Source organism: Cyphellophora europaea (assembly GCF_000365145.1).
Source record: "Cyphellophora europaea CBS 101466 unplaced genomic scaffold supercont1.1, whole genome shotgun sequence".
In the NCBI taxonomy this organism is placed as follows: domain Eukaryota; kingdom Fungi; phylum Ascomycota; class Eurotiomycetes; order Chaetothyriales; family Cyphellophoraceae; genus Cyphellophora; species Cyphellophora europaea.
The window spans coordinates 1,647,395-1,660,666 of record NW_008481797.1 but is presented as its reverse complement, the minus strand read 5'-3'; the positions used below and the strand labels follow the sequence as shown (position 1 = coordinate 1,660,666).

Below are 13,272 nucleotides of genomic sequence, written 5' to 3'. Positions count from 1 at the left end.
ACTCGAGACACGTGTAACTGCCAGAGTCAAGTCTACTCTGCTCTTTTCTTTAGTGGGCTTCTGGTGGGGATTGGGCATGAGGAAGGCTCTCATTGTACGACGGAGCGCTCCGGTTGCGTTATTTTCTGCAAGAGGTAAGACTTGACAGCGAGTCTGACCCTCTCAATGCTCAGGAATTATGATCGAGGCACGTGGAACTCCCCAACGATGAGTCTGTTGGCCTTGCGTGCCCTGTGCCCGGAAAGAGCTAAAGCGATTGTGGGTTACACCCCCGGCGAGAAAGAAGAAAGAGGATGTGACAACGTGAAAGGGATGCAACCGTTGCCAACTCCACGAGCTTTGCAGGTACGGTCCGGCGGATCAAGGGGCGAGGCGTTGGGGGAGAAATGGTGCGACAGTACGAAGCAAGGGAATTGAACACTTGGACACAGATATACAAGATCGGAAACGCTCAATTGAGCTGACTACCCTAGTCTTACACTCGGATCTCGGCGAGCTGCAAACCAAAATGGCTTTTCGTGGCGAATCTCGGTTATGTGGATCCGTTGTCTGCGATGGCACACGATGGAATACTCGCAAGGAGCATATGCCGGTCTGTTACCTGCGACTAAGGAGCAATTCGTTGTGCTCGCCGGAACGACCTCGGCCCCATTACTTGACGGGACAATGTCGGCAGCCTGGCATGGTGTTTCCTTACGGATCAAAGCGGTGCACAGGCGTACATCATGAAGTCGCCAATGTCTTCGGGCCTACCCAGTGGTTGTGCCGCGCCCTACGCGGAAACTTGATTTCCACTGCAGCAGTAGCCAGTGTCCAAATACGAGATAGTTTCTACATGCGTCCCAGACAGTCCGATGAGAAGTCTCTTGTTGGGGGATCTTGGCCGAGATGACGTGCCCGTTATACTGCGTGAGGATTCCTATGTCAGTCTCGCATGGCAGTGCTGGCAGGGGTGTCATCATCTCAACTGTAGCCCTGTCTCAATCTACCCCTTCCATCCTTGAGGTTTTGACACCTGCTGCACTAAACAGGATAATCGTCGTATATACAATGGTTCCAAGAGTAATCCCTTACATCGTCACAATGATCGTCTGAGGTGCACGGTCCCCGATTGTTCTACTGTTTGAACCTACGCCGGAACTCGCAGACTTTTGCCAAGTAGTGATATCCAAACGGTCCACGGCCATCTCCATCAGATTCCCCACCCCCCGCGGCGCCTCGCCGCCTCGGCTCTCAGCGCCTATCGATAGTCGCGGACTTTATCAGTGGGGAGACCGAGCTGTTCCGAAATCACTCCCCGCGCAGCGTCATGCAATCAGGGAATGCGGTCTCGAATCTCGAGTCTCGTCGTCAGGTCTAACGCATCGGAAAGCCCGCGTGCGGCTCATCGCCTGCTATCAACGCTCTTTTTTGCCCCCCTCCTGCCATTCACGAAGTCTTCCGTCCTTCCCATCGTGCCCATCGTGGTCCCTCGTAGTGTCTCCGATCTTCTTATGGATTGCTGACACGCGGACTTTGATTACGAAGCTGTAGCGATTTGAGGCACCATGGGCGATGCCGGCCCGCTGACTCCTCCACTGACGGCGGAGGAGCCGCTGATCGGAGCGGCGGGAGCTGGGCACGAGACAGATGTCCGGGAGGTGACAGTGCTGGTTACGGGTTTCGGTGTACGTATTTCTGCATCCTCTAGCATTCCCGCCCTTACTGGCGTGCTCGTGTGCCTCTGCAACAGCAGCTGGTCCGCTGGGACAATGCCCTCGCGCTCGGCTCAGACGCCATAAATCCCCGCTCCACAAGCCCAACGCTGACCACGCAGCAACGACACAGCCCTTCAAATCCTTCGCCATCAACCCCTCCTACCTGATCGCCTCCGCCCTCCCCGCAACCCTCGCCTCACAACCTCCACCCTCCAAACCCGTCGCCACCAACAACGACACCAACATCCCCGTGCCCCCCACCTCCGCCTACCGCATCCGCCTCATAAGCCACCCCACCGCCATCCGCGTCGCCTACGCCACCGTCGTCACCATCCTCCCGACCCTCACCGCCCAGCACACCCCAGACTACATCTTCCACATCGGCATGGCCGGCGGCCGCGACCACTACACGCTCGAGACCGTCGCGCACCGCGACAACTACAAGATCAAAGACGTCGACGAGCGCGACGGCTGGAAGGACGGCGAATACGCCTGGAAGAAGGCCGGCCTGCCGTCGGCCCTGCACGTAGGGTGGGACGAGGCGGATGTCTGCGAGCGCTGGGAGCGCGAGGTGCGCGAGCGCGAGGAGGAGCTTGGTTTGTTGGATCCTCATGCGGAGCCCGCGCCGCAGGGTAGTCGTGGCGCCGAAGCCGTGTCGGCGGCGGCGGCGGCGGCGACGCCGAGGTATGGCGAGTGGGGAAGGGAGGTTAGACGTCGACTGAGGAGTGTGTGCCGTTTGAGCACCGATGCGGGGAGGTTCTTGTGCGAATTCACGCTGTTTGAGAGTCTGGGGAGGCGGTGGCTGGAAGCGAGGGGCAAGCTTGATAAGCAGGGTGAGGAGCAGGAGAACAGAGAGAATAAGGAAGGCAAGGTAGCGTTCTTGCACGTCCCTGGTGCGTTTGGGCCAGAGGACGTAGAGCGAGGAGTGCGGGTGGCGACAGCCGCCATTAGAAGTTTGGTGGGCAGCTGGGAGGAGGGCCGGAGGCGGAAGTACGAGCAAGAGGCGATGCTAGAAGGGAAGATGGAAGGTGGGAAATGGGACGGCGTCGTGTGGCGGGCGTAGTGCCACATTGGCATTGCGTGAGACTGTAGACGGTGGTTCAGCCGCAGACTTTACTCAAGATAGAAAACATATCAGTTGGGTTGTCAGATCTGCACTTGTCGCAGTATTCATCTTGCACGTGGGTTCGCGTCCGCTTTCCTTCAGCAACATCATTCACTTTCGTGCTGTCATAGTTTCATGATCTCGTAGTAGTCCTCGTCATCGTCAGAAATGAAAGAGCCAGCAGGCAAGCGCGGAGCAGTCGTAGCCTGGGTCTCGAAACCCGGGATGGAGGTGCGAATTGCCGCAAGAGCCGAACGGCGTGGTACTAGTCCTGGAGCTCCTCCACCGAGGAGAGCTTGGATACCTTCCTCGCGCTGCCTCGCTTCCACCAATGCTTTCTCAACTGCCGCACAACGCTGCTTCCACCGAGCTTCAGACGCTTCGAGCTCGTCAATGCGGTTTGTCTTCTTCTGCAGCTGCTCGTTGTTGGAGTCCAGATCCTTTGACAGCGTGTCGTTGGCATTCTTCGTTTCGACGAGCTCAGTACTCAACGCAGAGGCTTTGTCGTTCGCGGTTGCCAGCTCCGTTCTCAGTTCCGAAATCCCTTCTTTACTCCGGTCACACTGTTGACCGAGACTCGTGATTGCACAGTCCTTTTCATGGCTTTCGCTGATCAGACGATCGATCTCCGCAGTTGCTATAGCTGCTGATTCCTGGCGCTGCCGAAGCCGCTGGTTCAGGTCATCGACTTGTTGCTGATGCTGTTGTCGAACATCTGCAAGACCACGCTCGTGTGTTGCTACGAGTTCCTTCCGGGCAAGCTCCGTTTGCTCTTTCAGCCAGGCTGTCTCGCTTTGGAGTGCCGATCTAGCCTGCGCTTGCGAGCTGACGTGCGCTTCCAGCTCTGAGATCTTGTTCGAGCACTGGCGTCGGGCCGTTTCGAGCTCTTCGGTCGATTGTTCATTGATCTCCTGAAGCTCGCGCTGATGTCGCTCCATCGCAAGTGCCATCTCCGACGTTGCATGTTCGTTCTCTCGGTGTGCTTCCGCCAGCTGTTGGCGCAGAGCTTCTAGAGATTCTTCAAGTCTATCCGAGAAAGAAGAGCTTTGTATCCTTGCCTCTCCCTCGTGGCGCAGCGCTTCTCGAAGTTCCGAATTCTTAGTTGTACCAGTCGCGATTTTCGATTCTAGCTGCTGAATACATTCGTGAAGCCGTGACGTCTCAGCTTGGGCTGCGCGGAGAGGCGTTTCGACATCGTTGCATCGATCTTCTAGGTCTCTACAAACCATGGCGATAAGGTGCTCAACAATTTCGCCAGTCTGTCTGTTCGATGTTCCGAGACACTGGCGGAGGTGATCACGCCAGTTGTGACTCGTGATGTTCTGGTTCTGGGACTGGATGGGAACCGAGGGTCGTGCAATAAAGGGCTTGTATGCACATGAGGACTGGCAGCTTATCGGCTTTCCTTGGACCAAACGCTGCCGTAGGAGCTCCAGGGACAAATGAGGCAAGTGCCTTCCATCAGAACATGCACTGGTCACCACCAAGATTGACACCTGGTCACAGAGCTTTTGCCGTAGAAGTTCGTCGTGATGCACGCAGGCCGTCAAGCCGGAGCAAGTCTCAGGTGTACCTGGGGTTGACATGTTGAGTGGCCACCAATTTGGCACCCCAGCCCCTGCCACAGCCCGAAGGAAAACAGTCGTGACCACCGATGGACCTTTGTCCTCCATCTCCTGAAGCGCATCAACGAATCTTAACGCCTGATACGTACTTGAGATTCTGGTTGGCGTAGCGGTACGGCTCGGCTGGCATTGCTCAAGAATGAAGTCATAGAGGTCTCTGAACAGAGATGCGAAAGTATGCGTGCTCTGATCCACCGTGATGAGGGTCATGCATTGGTCTGCACCTTGAAGCAGGACTTCTGCTGCCTTTGAATCCGGATGTCGAGGGCTATCCACTGACCCTGAATCCACCACGAGATGCTGGAACACCGCACTTAAGATAGCCATGGCGTCAGACAACCAGGCTTTCGGGTCGAGTGCAGCCAGAACATGAATGGATGCTATCTGGACGTCAGATGGCATACCGTGAAACTTCTGGGCGATTTTGCGGGCGTATGGGCTAGTATCCTTCACCCAATCGCCAGCGTAAGTTAATTTCGACACTGTCAAGACAGCCCCAGAAAGAGCAATGGCTCCGTCAGCATTGGCTAAACCGCGGGATTTTTCATCGTAGCTCAATTTAAGAATCCTGATCAGGGTGTTCTTGACGGTCTCGATAGATTGAGCACCACGGAAAATAGCGTGACACTTTTCAATCCACGCACGTAAGGTGGGACAGGCAGGCGGACAGGAACCTAGAGAACTGCCGGTGCCCAGCAAGATAGAAGCGTGTCGCTGTATCCGGCAAGATATGTAGGCCGCATAAAGACTTTCGGCACAGTTTGCTGACCGCATCAATGTGGACCATCGTTGAGCGCAGACCTGGATAGTGGTTTCGTTCAGGCTCGACAATGTCTCAAGAGGCGTTTCAGCGATGAACTCATAGACTCGCATTTGCCACTGACCCAGGCTCTCTTTGTCACCGCCGTGTAGAAGAACCTCGATGAATTGATGGTACGAGGAGGGAGTGGCCATGCCAGCGGGTATAGTATGTAGACGCCCTAGTAGCACGCTCCCTGCTGCCGATCGCGGCCGCCCGACCCCTGGAAGGGACGATGGCTGTGTGGCATTATAGTCGCGCAAATGCCGGCAGCGTCTCGAACAATAATCTTCAAGTTGCGAGCTGTGGTTCCGGAGAAAGTGATCGAAGACGACGGGGGACTGGAGGACGGCTGCAAGAATGTCGAAAGCCAGTGCATCTGAAGTAATGCGGCTGACGAGTATGTCGAGCAATGGAGCGACCTGGCAGGGCTTCGCTTGGGACCACGAGAGTAGCAGGCCTGGTGCCGCTTTCTGAATCACTGCATTGAGGTTCTGAGGGCATCAGTATGCTAGAGTGCAGATCGTGAGAACTGAGGTACCACTAAGCTTGCGGGGTACGGCGCTGCCAGAACGGGCTCAATTTGTGAGGCAAGACTGTTGAGCTCCATTGGTGGGTAGACATAAGTTACTGAATATGCGATGGTGCTTAGAGGTAAGTGATAGACCGAATGCACAAGTTGGGGAGACTTCGACAAGCTAAGAGGCAGCCACGGCTACCTACTTACCCCAACTACTTCATGTTGAAGGGTGCTGGGTGTTTAGTGTTTACGCCCGCAATGCAGATTCTTACAGTTGATCACCCTGACAACGATAGCCGCGCGGAGCACACAGAAGCCCCTCCATGTCGTCACCTGCCTACTCTGTACTGCTCCACCTGGAATCTGGAGTGCCATGTATGTCTCACAGACTGCTGAATGGGATCGAGATGATCCAAATGGCAGTAAACAATATTGAGACCTGAGGCAAATTAACTGTGCTCACAGGGCTTGGGGGTAGTGAAAGGGGTTTTTGCCCAAGGTCAGCCCAGACTCAGCCTAAGGCGCGTCGCGTGCGCGTCGCCTCGCGTTTCTCCACTAGTCCTATTGTGGCCTGAGTACTAGCGATCACGGTACGACTCTGTATCATCCCCCAGCTTCGAGTCTCGCAATCTCTATTTCCGCATATTGCCACCAGCTGCGTGGACTGATTGTGGTCTTAAAGCAACGAATGCTTCTGAAGACGATGAGTGGCTGCGGGGCCCATGTTTAAGCGCAAACAACAAGCTCAACCACTTGCGTTCGTTTGCTCTAAATATGACAAGTCAATTGTCTCGCCAGGTGAGGACAAACATCTCGAACCACATGAAGTGCGAAAGCACTGCACTTGTGCTGACTCTCACATCTACCGATATTTCTCCTACCCCGTCAACCTTGCCTTTTCATTTCAAATTTAGCTCTGCATCAGTTTCTCAAGTACGGTGTCGAAGGATGCCAAGGCGCTAGGCTGTTGCCATCAGATACCTCCCGCCTCCACTTTGACTTCTTGACAACGACCACTTCCTTACCATCTTCCATGCCTTCCGTCAATCTTTGAAATATGCAAACTTATGGATTCGGCGTAAAAACTTCTGTGTCTTGCCATTCTGCCTATCCTGGAGGCTCGTAACGGACCTCCCAGGTGGGCAGATCAACTCTCTCGACCTCTACTTCAATCAGCCTCATCTTACGCCAAAATTAGTGCCATATCAAACCCTCTGCACCCACTATGTTCACCTCCTCTGGAGACCCCGATGATAGCTTGCCTGGCCAAGGCTCTAAGTCCAATGCAGCCAACGCTATTCAACTGCCAACTTCGAACAATTGGCGGACTTGGTCTGTTGTCAAAGTTAGCCTCTCCCATCTACCCTCAAATGTCTCCACCGCAGACATTCACAAGAATTTCATTCGCGAGGGTAATATCTCCTCAATCGACATCAACCAGAGCCGTCGTGGTGGTCAGCTAAGCTCCGCCGAGATCAGATTCAAGCCCCCTCCAGCAAGACCTTTCTGGGCCAAGGGTGCTTGGAAGTTCGAGACGAATGATCGCAAGAAATGCAAAATTGGTGTGCGCCTTTCAGAATGGCAGAAGAAGAATTACACAGTCCCAAGTCCTGGACGTGATGTCGTCTACCCAGAAGAGATCGTTCTTCATGGAACGACACTTGGTTTTGGCATCTTAGGGAAGGACAAGGAGATGACCGTCATGAACACTGTCTCTTCTCACTCCGAAGCCCTCCCGAACGCTGAAGCTGCAAACCTCAGTCTTCTTCTCAATCTGAGGAAGCGCGAGATCGAGGTTCACTTTCCAATCCTTCTGCAGTCCAAGAATGGCTCTCGAACTCGTCTATATCGCTTTCCAGTCTCACTTGACGACAACTTCAGTATCTGGAGACTGGCCGCCGGCACGTACACCCGTGCATCATACATCGTTCACGTTCGTAATCCTCCTTGGTACTCGCGCCGCTTGGAGACCGCCATGTCTGCTAGCCACGTCAAAGATGCAAGAATCTGGCGAGAGGATGACCTGTGGACGCGACAGACTGACATCGTTACACACAAGGATACCTTCACGACTATCAATGAGACGCCAGTCGCTTTGAGGAAGAACCTCAACCGAATCAATCTCGCTCGGTGGACTACTTTCAAGTTCGATCTTGACATGCACAAGCACAGCGAAATGGGGTTGAAGTTATTCGAATCTGCTCTTCAAGATTTCAACGTTCGCGTGGACACTAATACCCAAGACTTCGTCGTCGTCAACAAGATCAGGACGGACGAAGCAGCCTACTGGTCGGACATCGAAAACACAGGCGATCCCAGAAATCCTCTTGATGATGGCTTTGCTCTTTCATTCGGCCTTCGCTATCAGCTGGAAGTCTGTATCTCAAACGGATGGTTAAGTGAATACGCCATCGACCAGACATTTCTACGCAAGCTCAAAATGCTGCCAGAAGCCAAGGCCAAGCAAATGCTCGTCCACGTCGATGCGTTCGGCGAGGAAATTCACGACCCAATGACTATCTTTACCGACATCAGATATCAGAAGCCAGTTCGTGCGAGACAGCTTCCCAGAAATTGCGTCCTTGTGTACCACGCGACCGTAACAGCGTCTGGGCTCAAGATTCATACTCCAACCGTTGATTATTCCAACCGCGTCGTTCGCAAGTACATGCAGCACGCTGACCGCTTCCTTCGCGTAAAATTCGAGGACGACGAATATCGTGGACAAAGCAAGATTTTTGCCTCGAGCAACAAGAAAATGCAGCTCATCATTGACCGAGTCGGCCGTGCCCTCTCCAGTGGTATCACGATTGCTGGAATCCATTATGAGTTTCTAGCATATGGCAACTCCCAACTGCGCGAACATGGCGCATACTTTTTTGCCTCAAAGCCTGAAATCTCGGCCAGCATGATCCGGGCAGAGATGGGCGTTTTTGACAACGAAACAATCGTCGCCAAGCTTGCTGCTCGCATGGGGCAGTGCTTCTCGACAACTGTTCCGTTTCATTACCCATTGCCTCCTATCACAAAGGACAATTTGATCCCAGATATCATCATTGGCAGCCATATTTTCAGCGATGGCGTCGGCAAACTCTCGCCTCTTGCTGCAACCCTGGTGCAGGGCAATCTTGGTATTTCAGGTCAAACTCCTCCCTCTTGCTTCCAATTTCGTCTCGGTGGATGCAAAGGAGTCTTAGTAGTCGACCCATCGCTAGCTGGAATCACTGTTCAGATTCGACGCAGTCAATTCAAGTTCGAGAGCAAGTCTCAGGAACTGGAAATCATTCGTTGGTCCCACTTTTGGCAACCGTTCCTCAACCGCCAGATCATCCTTGTCTTGAGTTTCCTCGGTATAAAGGACCAGGTGTTCCTGAACAAGCAGAAATCAACCATCAAAGCCCTCGAAAAGGCGATGAAGGACGATAATGCCGCATTGACGGCGCTACGCACCCAGGTTGATCCAAACCTCATGACCCTAAGCATGTGTGACTTGGTCTCGAACGGCTTTCGTCGCGTCAAAGAGCCTTTCGTTATGTCTCTGCTGGAGCTTTGGCGTGCGTACAGCTTGAAGTATCTGAAAGAGAAGGCCAAGATTCCCGTCAGTGATGGGGCCTTTGTGCTGGGTACGGTTGATGAAACTAACTCTCTTCGGGGGCATTTCGATAAGCTCCAAGCCCCAGACACAGCTAGTCGACAGGAGAAGGAGAAAGGTCTACCAGAGATATTCCTGCAGATCACGGATCCCAAGACTGGCAAGCTCAAGGTCATCGAGAGCGTCTGCATACTGGCTCGGAACCCTTCTCTCCACCCCGGCGATATTCGCGTCGTCAAGGCTGTCAATTCTAAGGCACTGCACCATCTCCGCGATGTGGTAGTTATGCCTCAGAACGGCGATCGTGATCTTCCCAGTATGTGCTCTGGAGGCGATTTGGACGGCGATGATTACATTGTGATCTGGGATCAGACTCTTATTCCCGACAATTGGCAAGAGGAGCCTTTCCACTATGAACCGCCCAACCCCGTCCAAGCTGAGGGCGAGATCACCACGAAACATATCATCGATTTCTTCCTCCACTATCTCATGAACGATCAGCTAGGTAGGATCGCTCACGCGCACTTGGGATCGGCAGACTTCCTTGACCTTGGGGTCAAAAGTGATGACTGCTTGAGGCTGGTCCAAGCGCACTCGACATCTGTCGACTATCCTAAGACCGGTGTGCCCGCAGAGCTTCCCCGAGATCTGGAACGTAACAAGTGGCCTCACTTCATGGAGAAACGCGGTCACCCGTACGTGAGCAAGAAGATTCTTGGTCAATTGTATGACGATGTCAAGAAGTCTGTTAAGCGCTTTGGCTTCAAGACTCGATACAACACCGAGTTCGATAAGAGGATTCTTCACTTGGACCGTCCGCAAGACCACTACTTCGCCGAGGTGGAGATCATCAAGCACGAGTATGATATGGCTTTGCAGCGCATCATGGCACAACACAAGATACAGACAGAGTTTGAGGTGTGGTCTACGTTCGTCATGTCTCACAGCAAGCAATCTCGAGATTTCAAGTTTCACGAGGAGATTGGGCGCATTTCGAAGAACCTGAAGGATGAGTTCCGTCAAGAGCTTGTCAGAGTTGCCGGCGGTAACGACTTCGATCGATTGATGCCATACGCGTTGGCCGCCTATCAATTCACCGCTGCCCAAGTTAGCGCCGCTCTACGTGACGGCCAGGAGACTGATATCGACGAAAAGGAAGGCCACGCCGAAGAGGAGGAAGTTATCGGACCGTCGACACCCAAGGTGCCTTTCTGCAGCTTTCCCTGGATCCTTGCAGATGTGCTGGGTAAGATCGCAACTACCTCCAACGTGGGAGAAGGCACGGATCCTAGCAAACTCGCCATCCAGGTTATCCCGGGGAACGATTCGCAAACATATGCGCGCGCTTCATCTATGAACCACAAGGACCTGTCACACGGTTTTGCAGACAACGACGCTTCGAAAATGGTGAGAACACTGTCTGCTAACAAAAAGATTCGCCAGGCGGGCAAGGATGAGGTTGTCGTTTCCAGTGATAACGACTCGTACGACCACGTTTCTCAAGATCCATCTTCGGCGGAGCCTAGTCCTATCGATGAGGAAATGCGCTTTGGAGAAGCCAGTGTGGCTCGCCTTACTATGAATGTGGGCAAAGAGGTGATGAAGGATCCAGCGCTAATGACTGAAGCGGAGAAGGCGGCGCTGTTTGCGGACGAGGACGATCTCTGAAGCTGTCGTGCTCGGTGCTTGGAGAAAGGCAAAAGTGCTCAGGCGAGGCAGCTTATCGAGGTGTTAAAGTGCATGCTGGGGCACACAAGGAGTTTTTGGAATCTGCGTGCACGGAGTCGGCCATTACCACAACGATGTGCGTTCATGATTGATTCACGACTAAGGGAATGATGAGACATGGCATAAGATACCCCAGGCGTAGGCAGTTAGCTCTCCTCGGCGTAGAGCAGGCAAAAGTGATTACTTTCCCATCGATGAGAAGCTCGGATTACAATGCTCACACATACTCGAGCCAGATGCCTTTTGATTAGTTCGTATGAGCACCATTAAGTCCCGGTTCTGAATGCGTTGAGAGTCCAGCATGAACATTTTGAAAGATTTCTCATTGGAAAGCCGAACGCTTGGCTCCGCCTTCTATGCCTGGCTGCATCGAACCATGGCATAAAGTCATTGGTATCGGTGTCGTAGCTCGTTCCTCCACTCCTCGAGACGACTGTCACCCCTTGACCACCTGCATTCACAACCACTCGGCAGCCACAACTGAGACTCCTCCATCTCGCACCACAATCCACCTAGATGTGCGTATCGTACGCCTGGGGGGCCAGACTCTCCACATCGGTGAGCTCGACGGTGTGCGCCTCACGGGGGCCCTGCGGCAGTCTCTTGAGCTGGACCGTCTCGCCCTTCTCCTTGGCCTCGCGCCGTCTCTTGGCGTTGTTCTTAACGCGGGTGATGAACTCCTCGCGGGAGCGGCTGTGGTTGATGTGCTCGAGACGGACGTTGATGCGCTTCTCGATGTATCGGTTGCCGACCTGCTTGTAGATGATGACTCCGACCGCGGACTTGGTCACGTTGTAGACAACGCCCGTCTTGCCGTGGTAGACCTTGTGGGCCATGCCCTTTTGCTGGGCACCGTTGTTCTTGATGTCTACGATGTCGCCGACCTTGTAATTCTTCCTTTGTGCGGGTTAGTGATTTGTTCGCGAGGTACTGGCCCGAGCGGGCTCGTCGAGGCTTACATGAAGGTGCTGAGGCGCACCATGCCCTTCTGGCGGTGTTTACGGGCAAAGGCATAGCGAGTGCCTGCTCTTAGACCGGCGGCGTGACCCATTTTGGCGTGCTGTTGTCGAGAATCGGCGTGGTGGAAGTTGAGATCGAAAGTTGCGCAGGCACGTCTGTTGCCTCTGTGGGCGGAAATCTTGGGCTTGGCTTGGCACTAGTCTCAAAGTAGACTAACGTCTTAAAATCTTGGCAAGTTCGCACAATCCTTTCGAGACAGACCGCACCCAACACCATCATCTCGCTCCCATCGACAATTGCGACTTCTGTGATTGCGCGCATCAACTGCAATCATGGCTCCTCGCTCTTATTCTAAGACCTACAAGGTCCCTCGTCGACGTGAGTTTACAAGATGCCCTCCACAAGATACTTTGCACTAACAACGACACAGCATTCGAGTCAGCCCGTCTGTACGTTATAACCCAAGGCCACTGAGCAGCAGCTTGTCTCTGCTTATGTCTGCGGTGCCATACTAACGTCCTTCTCAGCGACTCCGAACTCAAGCTCGTCGGCGAATATGGCCTGCGCAACAAACGTGAGGTCTGGCGTGTCTTGTTGACTCTGTCCAAGATTCGACGTGCTGCCCGGTATGCGAAAATGAGGAGGCCCCCAATATATGTGCCATGGCCTAACAATCCCATCTAGTCAACTTCTCACCCTCGATGAGAAGGACCCCAAGCGTCTCTTCGAAGGCAACGCTCTGATTCGCCGTCTCGTTCGTGTCGGTGTGCTCGACGAGTCCCGTATGAAGCTCGATTACGTGCTGGCCCTCAAGGTCGAGGATTTCTTGGAGCGTCGCCTCCAGACCTGTGTCTACAAGCTCGGGCTCGCCAAGTCCATCCACCACGCCCGTGTCCTCATCAAGCAGCGCCACATTCGTGTCGGCAAGCAGATCGTCAACGTTCCCTCGTTCATCGTCCGTCTCGACTCCCAGAAGCACATTGACTTTGCCCTCACCTCACCATTTGGTGGCGGGCGTCCCGGCCGTGTCCGGAGAAAGAAGGCCAAGGCTGCTGAGTCCAAGGCTGACGGTGGTGACGATGAGGATGCCGGCGAGGACGAGGAGTAAATGTCACGCAGAAGGAAGCGCAGTGAATGATAGCCATCAGCGACAGATCATCTTCACGATGATCTGCGGAGAGCTCAACAACCAGCGTTGGGACTCGGCAGATAAGGTGCAGCTCAAGACTAGCACGACTTTGCGTTG

The 13,272-nt window shown here is 53.9% G+C and overlaps 5 protein-coding genes across 5 annotated transcripts; 3 read left to right on the top strand and 2 right to left on the bottom strand.

The window, feature by feature from the left end:
- Window positions 1-1,547: 1,547 nt before the first annotated feature.
- On the top strand, window positions 1,548-2,760 carry HMPREF1541_00613 (uncharacterized protein; the record flags this gene model as incomplete). Its single annotated transcript, XM_008712919.1, has 2 exons — window positions 1,548-1,667; window positions 1,828-2,760. 2 exons carry the CDS (start codon window positions 1,548-1,550, stop codon window positions 2,758-2,760), a joined length of 1,053 nt encoding a protein of 350 aa, XP_008711141.1.
- A 167-nt stretch (window positions 2,761-2,927) lies between these two features.
- HMPREF1541_00612 (uncharacterized protein) lies at window positions 2,928-5,381 on the bottom strand (the record flags this gene model as incomplete). Its single annotated transcript, XM_008712918.1, has 1 exon — window positions 2,928-5,381. One exon carries the CDS (start codon window positions 5,379-5,381, stop codon window positions 2,928-2,930), a length of 2,454 nt encoding a protein of 817 aa, XP_008711140.1.
- A 1,590-nt stretch (window positions 5,382-6,971) lies between these two features.
- Window positions 6,972-11,006, top strand: HMPREF1541_00611 (uncharacterized protein; the record flags this gene model as incomplete). The annotated part of the gene is made up of 1 exon (XM_008712917.1): window positions 6,972-11,006. The coding sequence occupies one exon, from the start codon at window positions 6,972-6,974 to the stop codon at window positions 11,004-11,006; it is 4,035 nt and encodes a 1,344-aa protein (XP_008711139.1).
- Window positions 11,007-11,578: 572 nt separating this feature from the next.
- HMPREF1541_00610 (uncharacterized protein) lies at window positions 11,579-12,117 on the bottom strand (the record flags this gene model as incomplete). Its single annotated transcript, XM_008712916.1, has 2 exons — window positions 11,579-11,963; window positions 12,026-12,117. The coding sequence occupies 2 exons, from the start codon at window positions 12,115-12,117 to the stop codon at window positions 11,579-11,581; spliced, it is 477 nt and encodes a 158-aa protein (XP_008711138.1).
- Window positions 12,118-12,358: 241 nt separating this feature from the next.
- HMPREF1541_00609 (40S ribosomal protein S9) lies at window positions 12,359-13,134 on the top strand (the record flags this gene model as incomplete). Its single annotated transcript, XM_008712915.1, has 4 exons — window positions 12,359-12,404; window positions 12,457-12,475; window positions 12,554-12,652; window positions 12,711-13,134. 4 exons carry the CDS (start codon window positions 12,359-12,361, stop codon window positions 13,132-13,134), a joined length of 588 nt encoding a protein of 195 aa, XP_008711137.1.
- Between the last annotated feature and the right edge of the window lie 138 nt (window positions 13,135-13,272).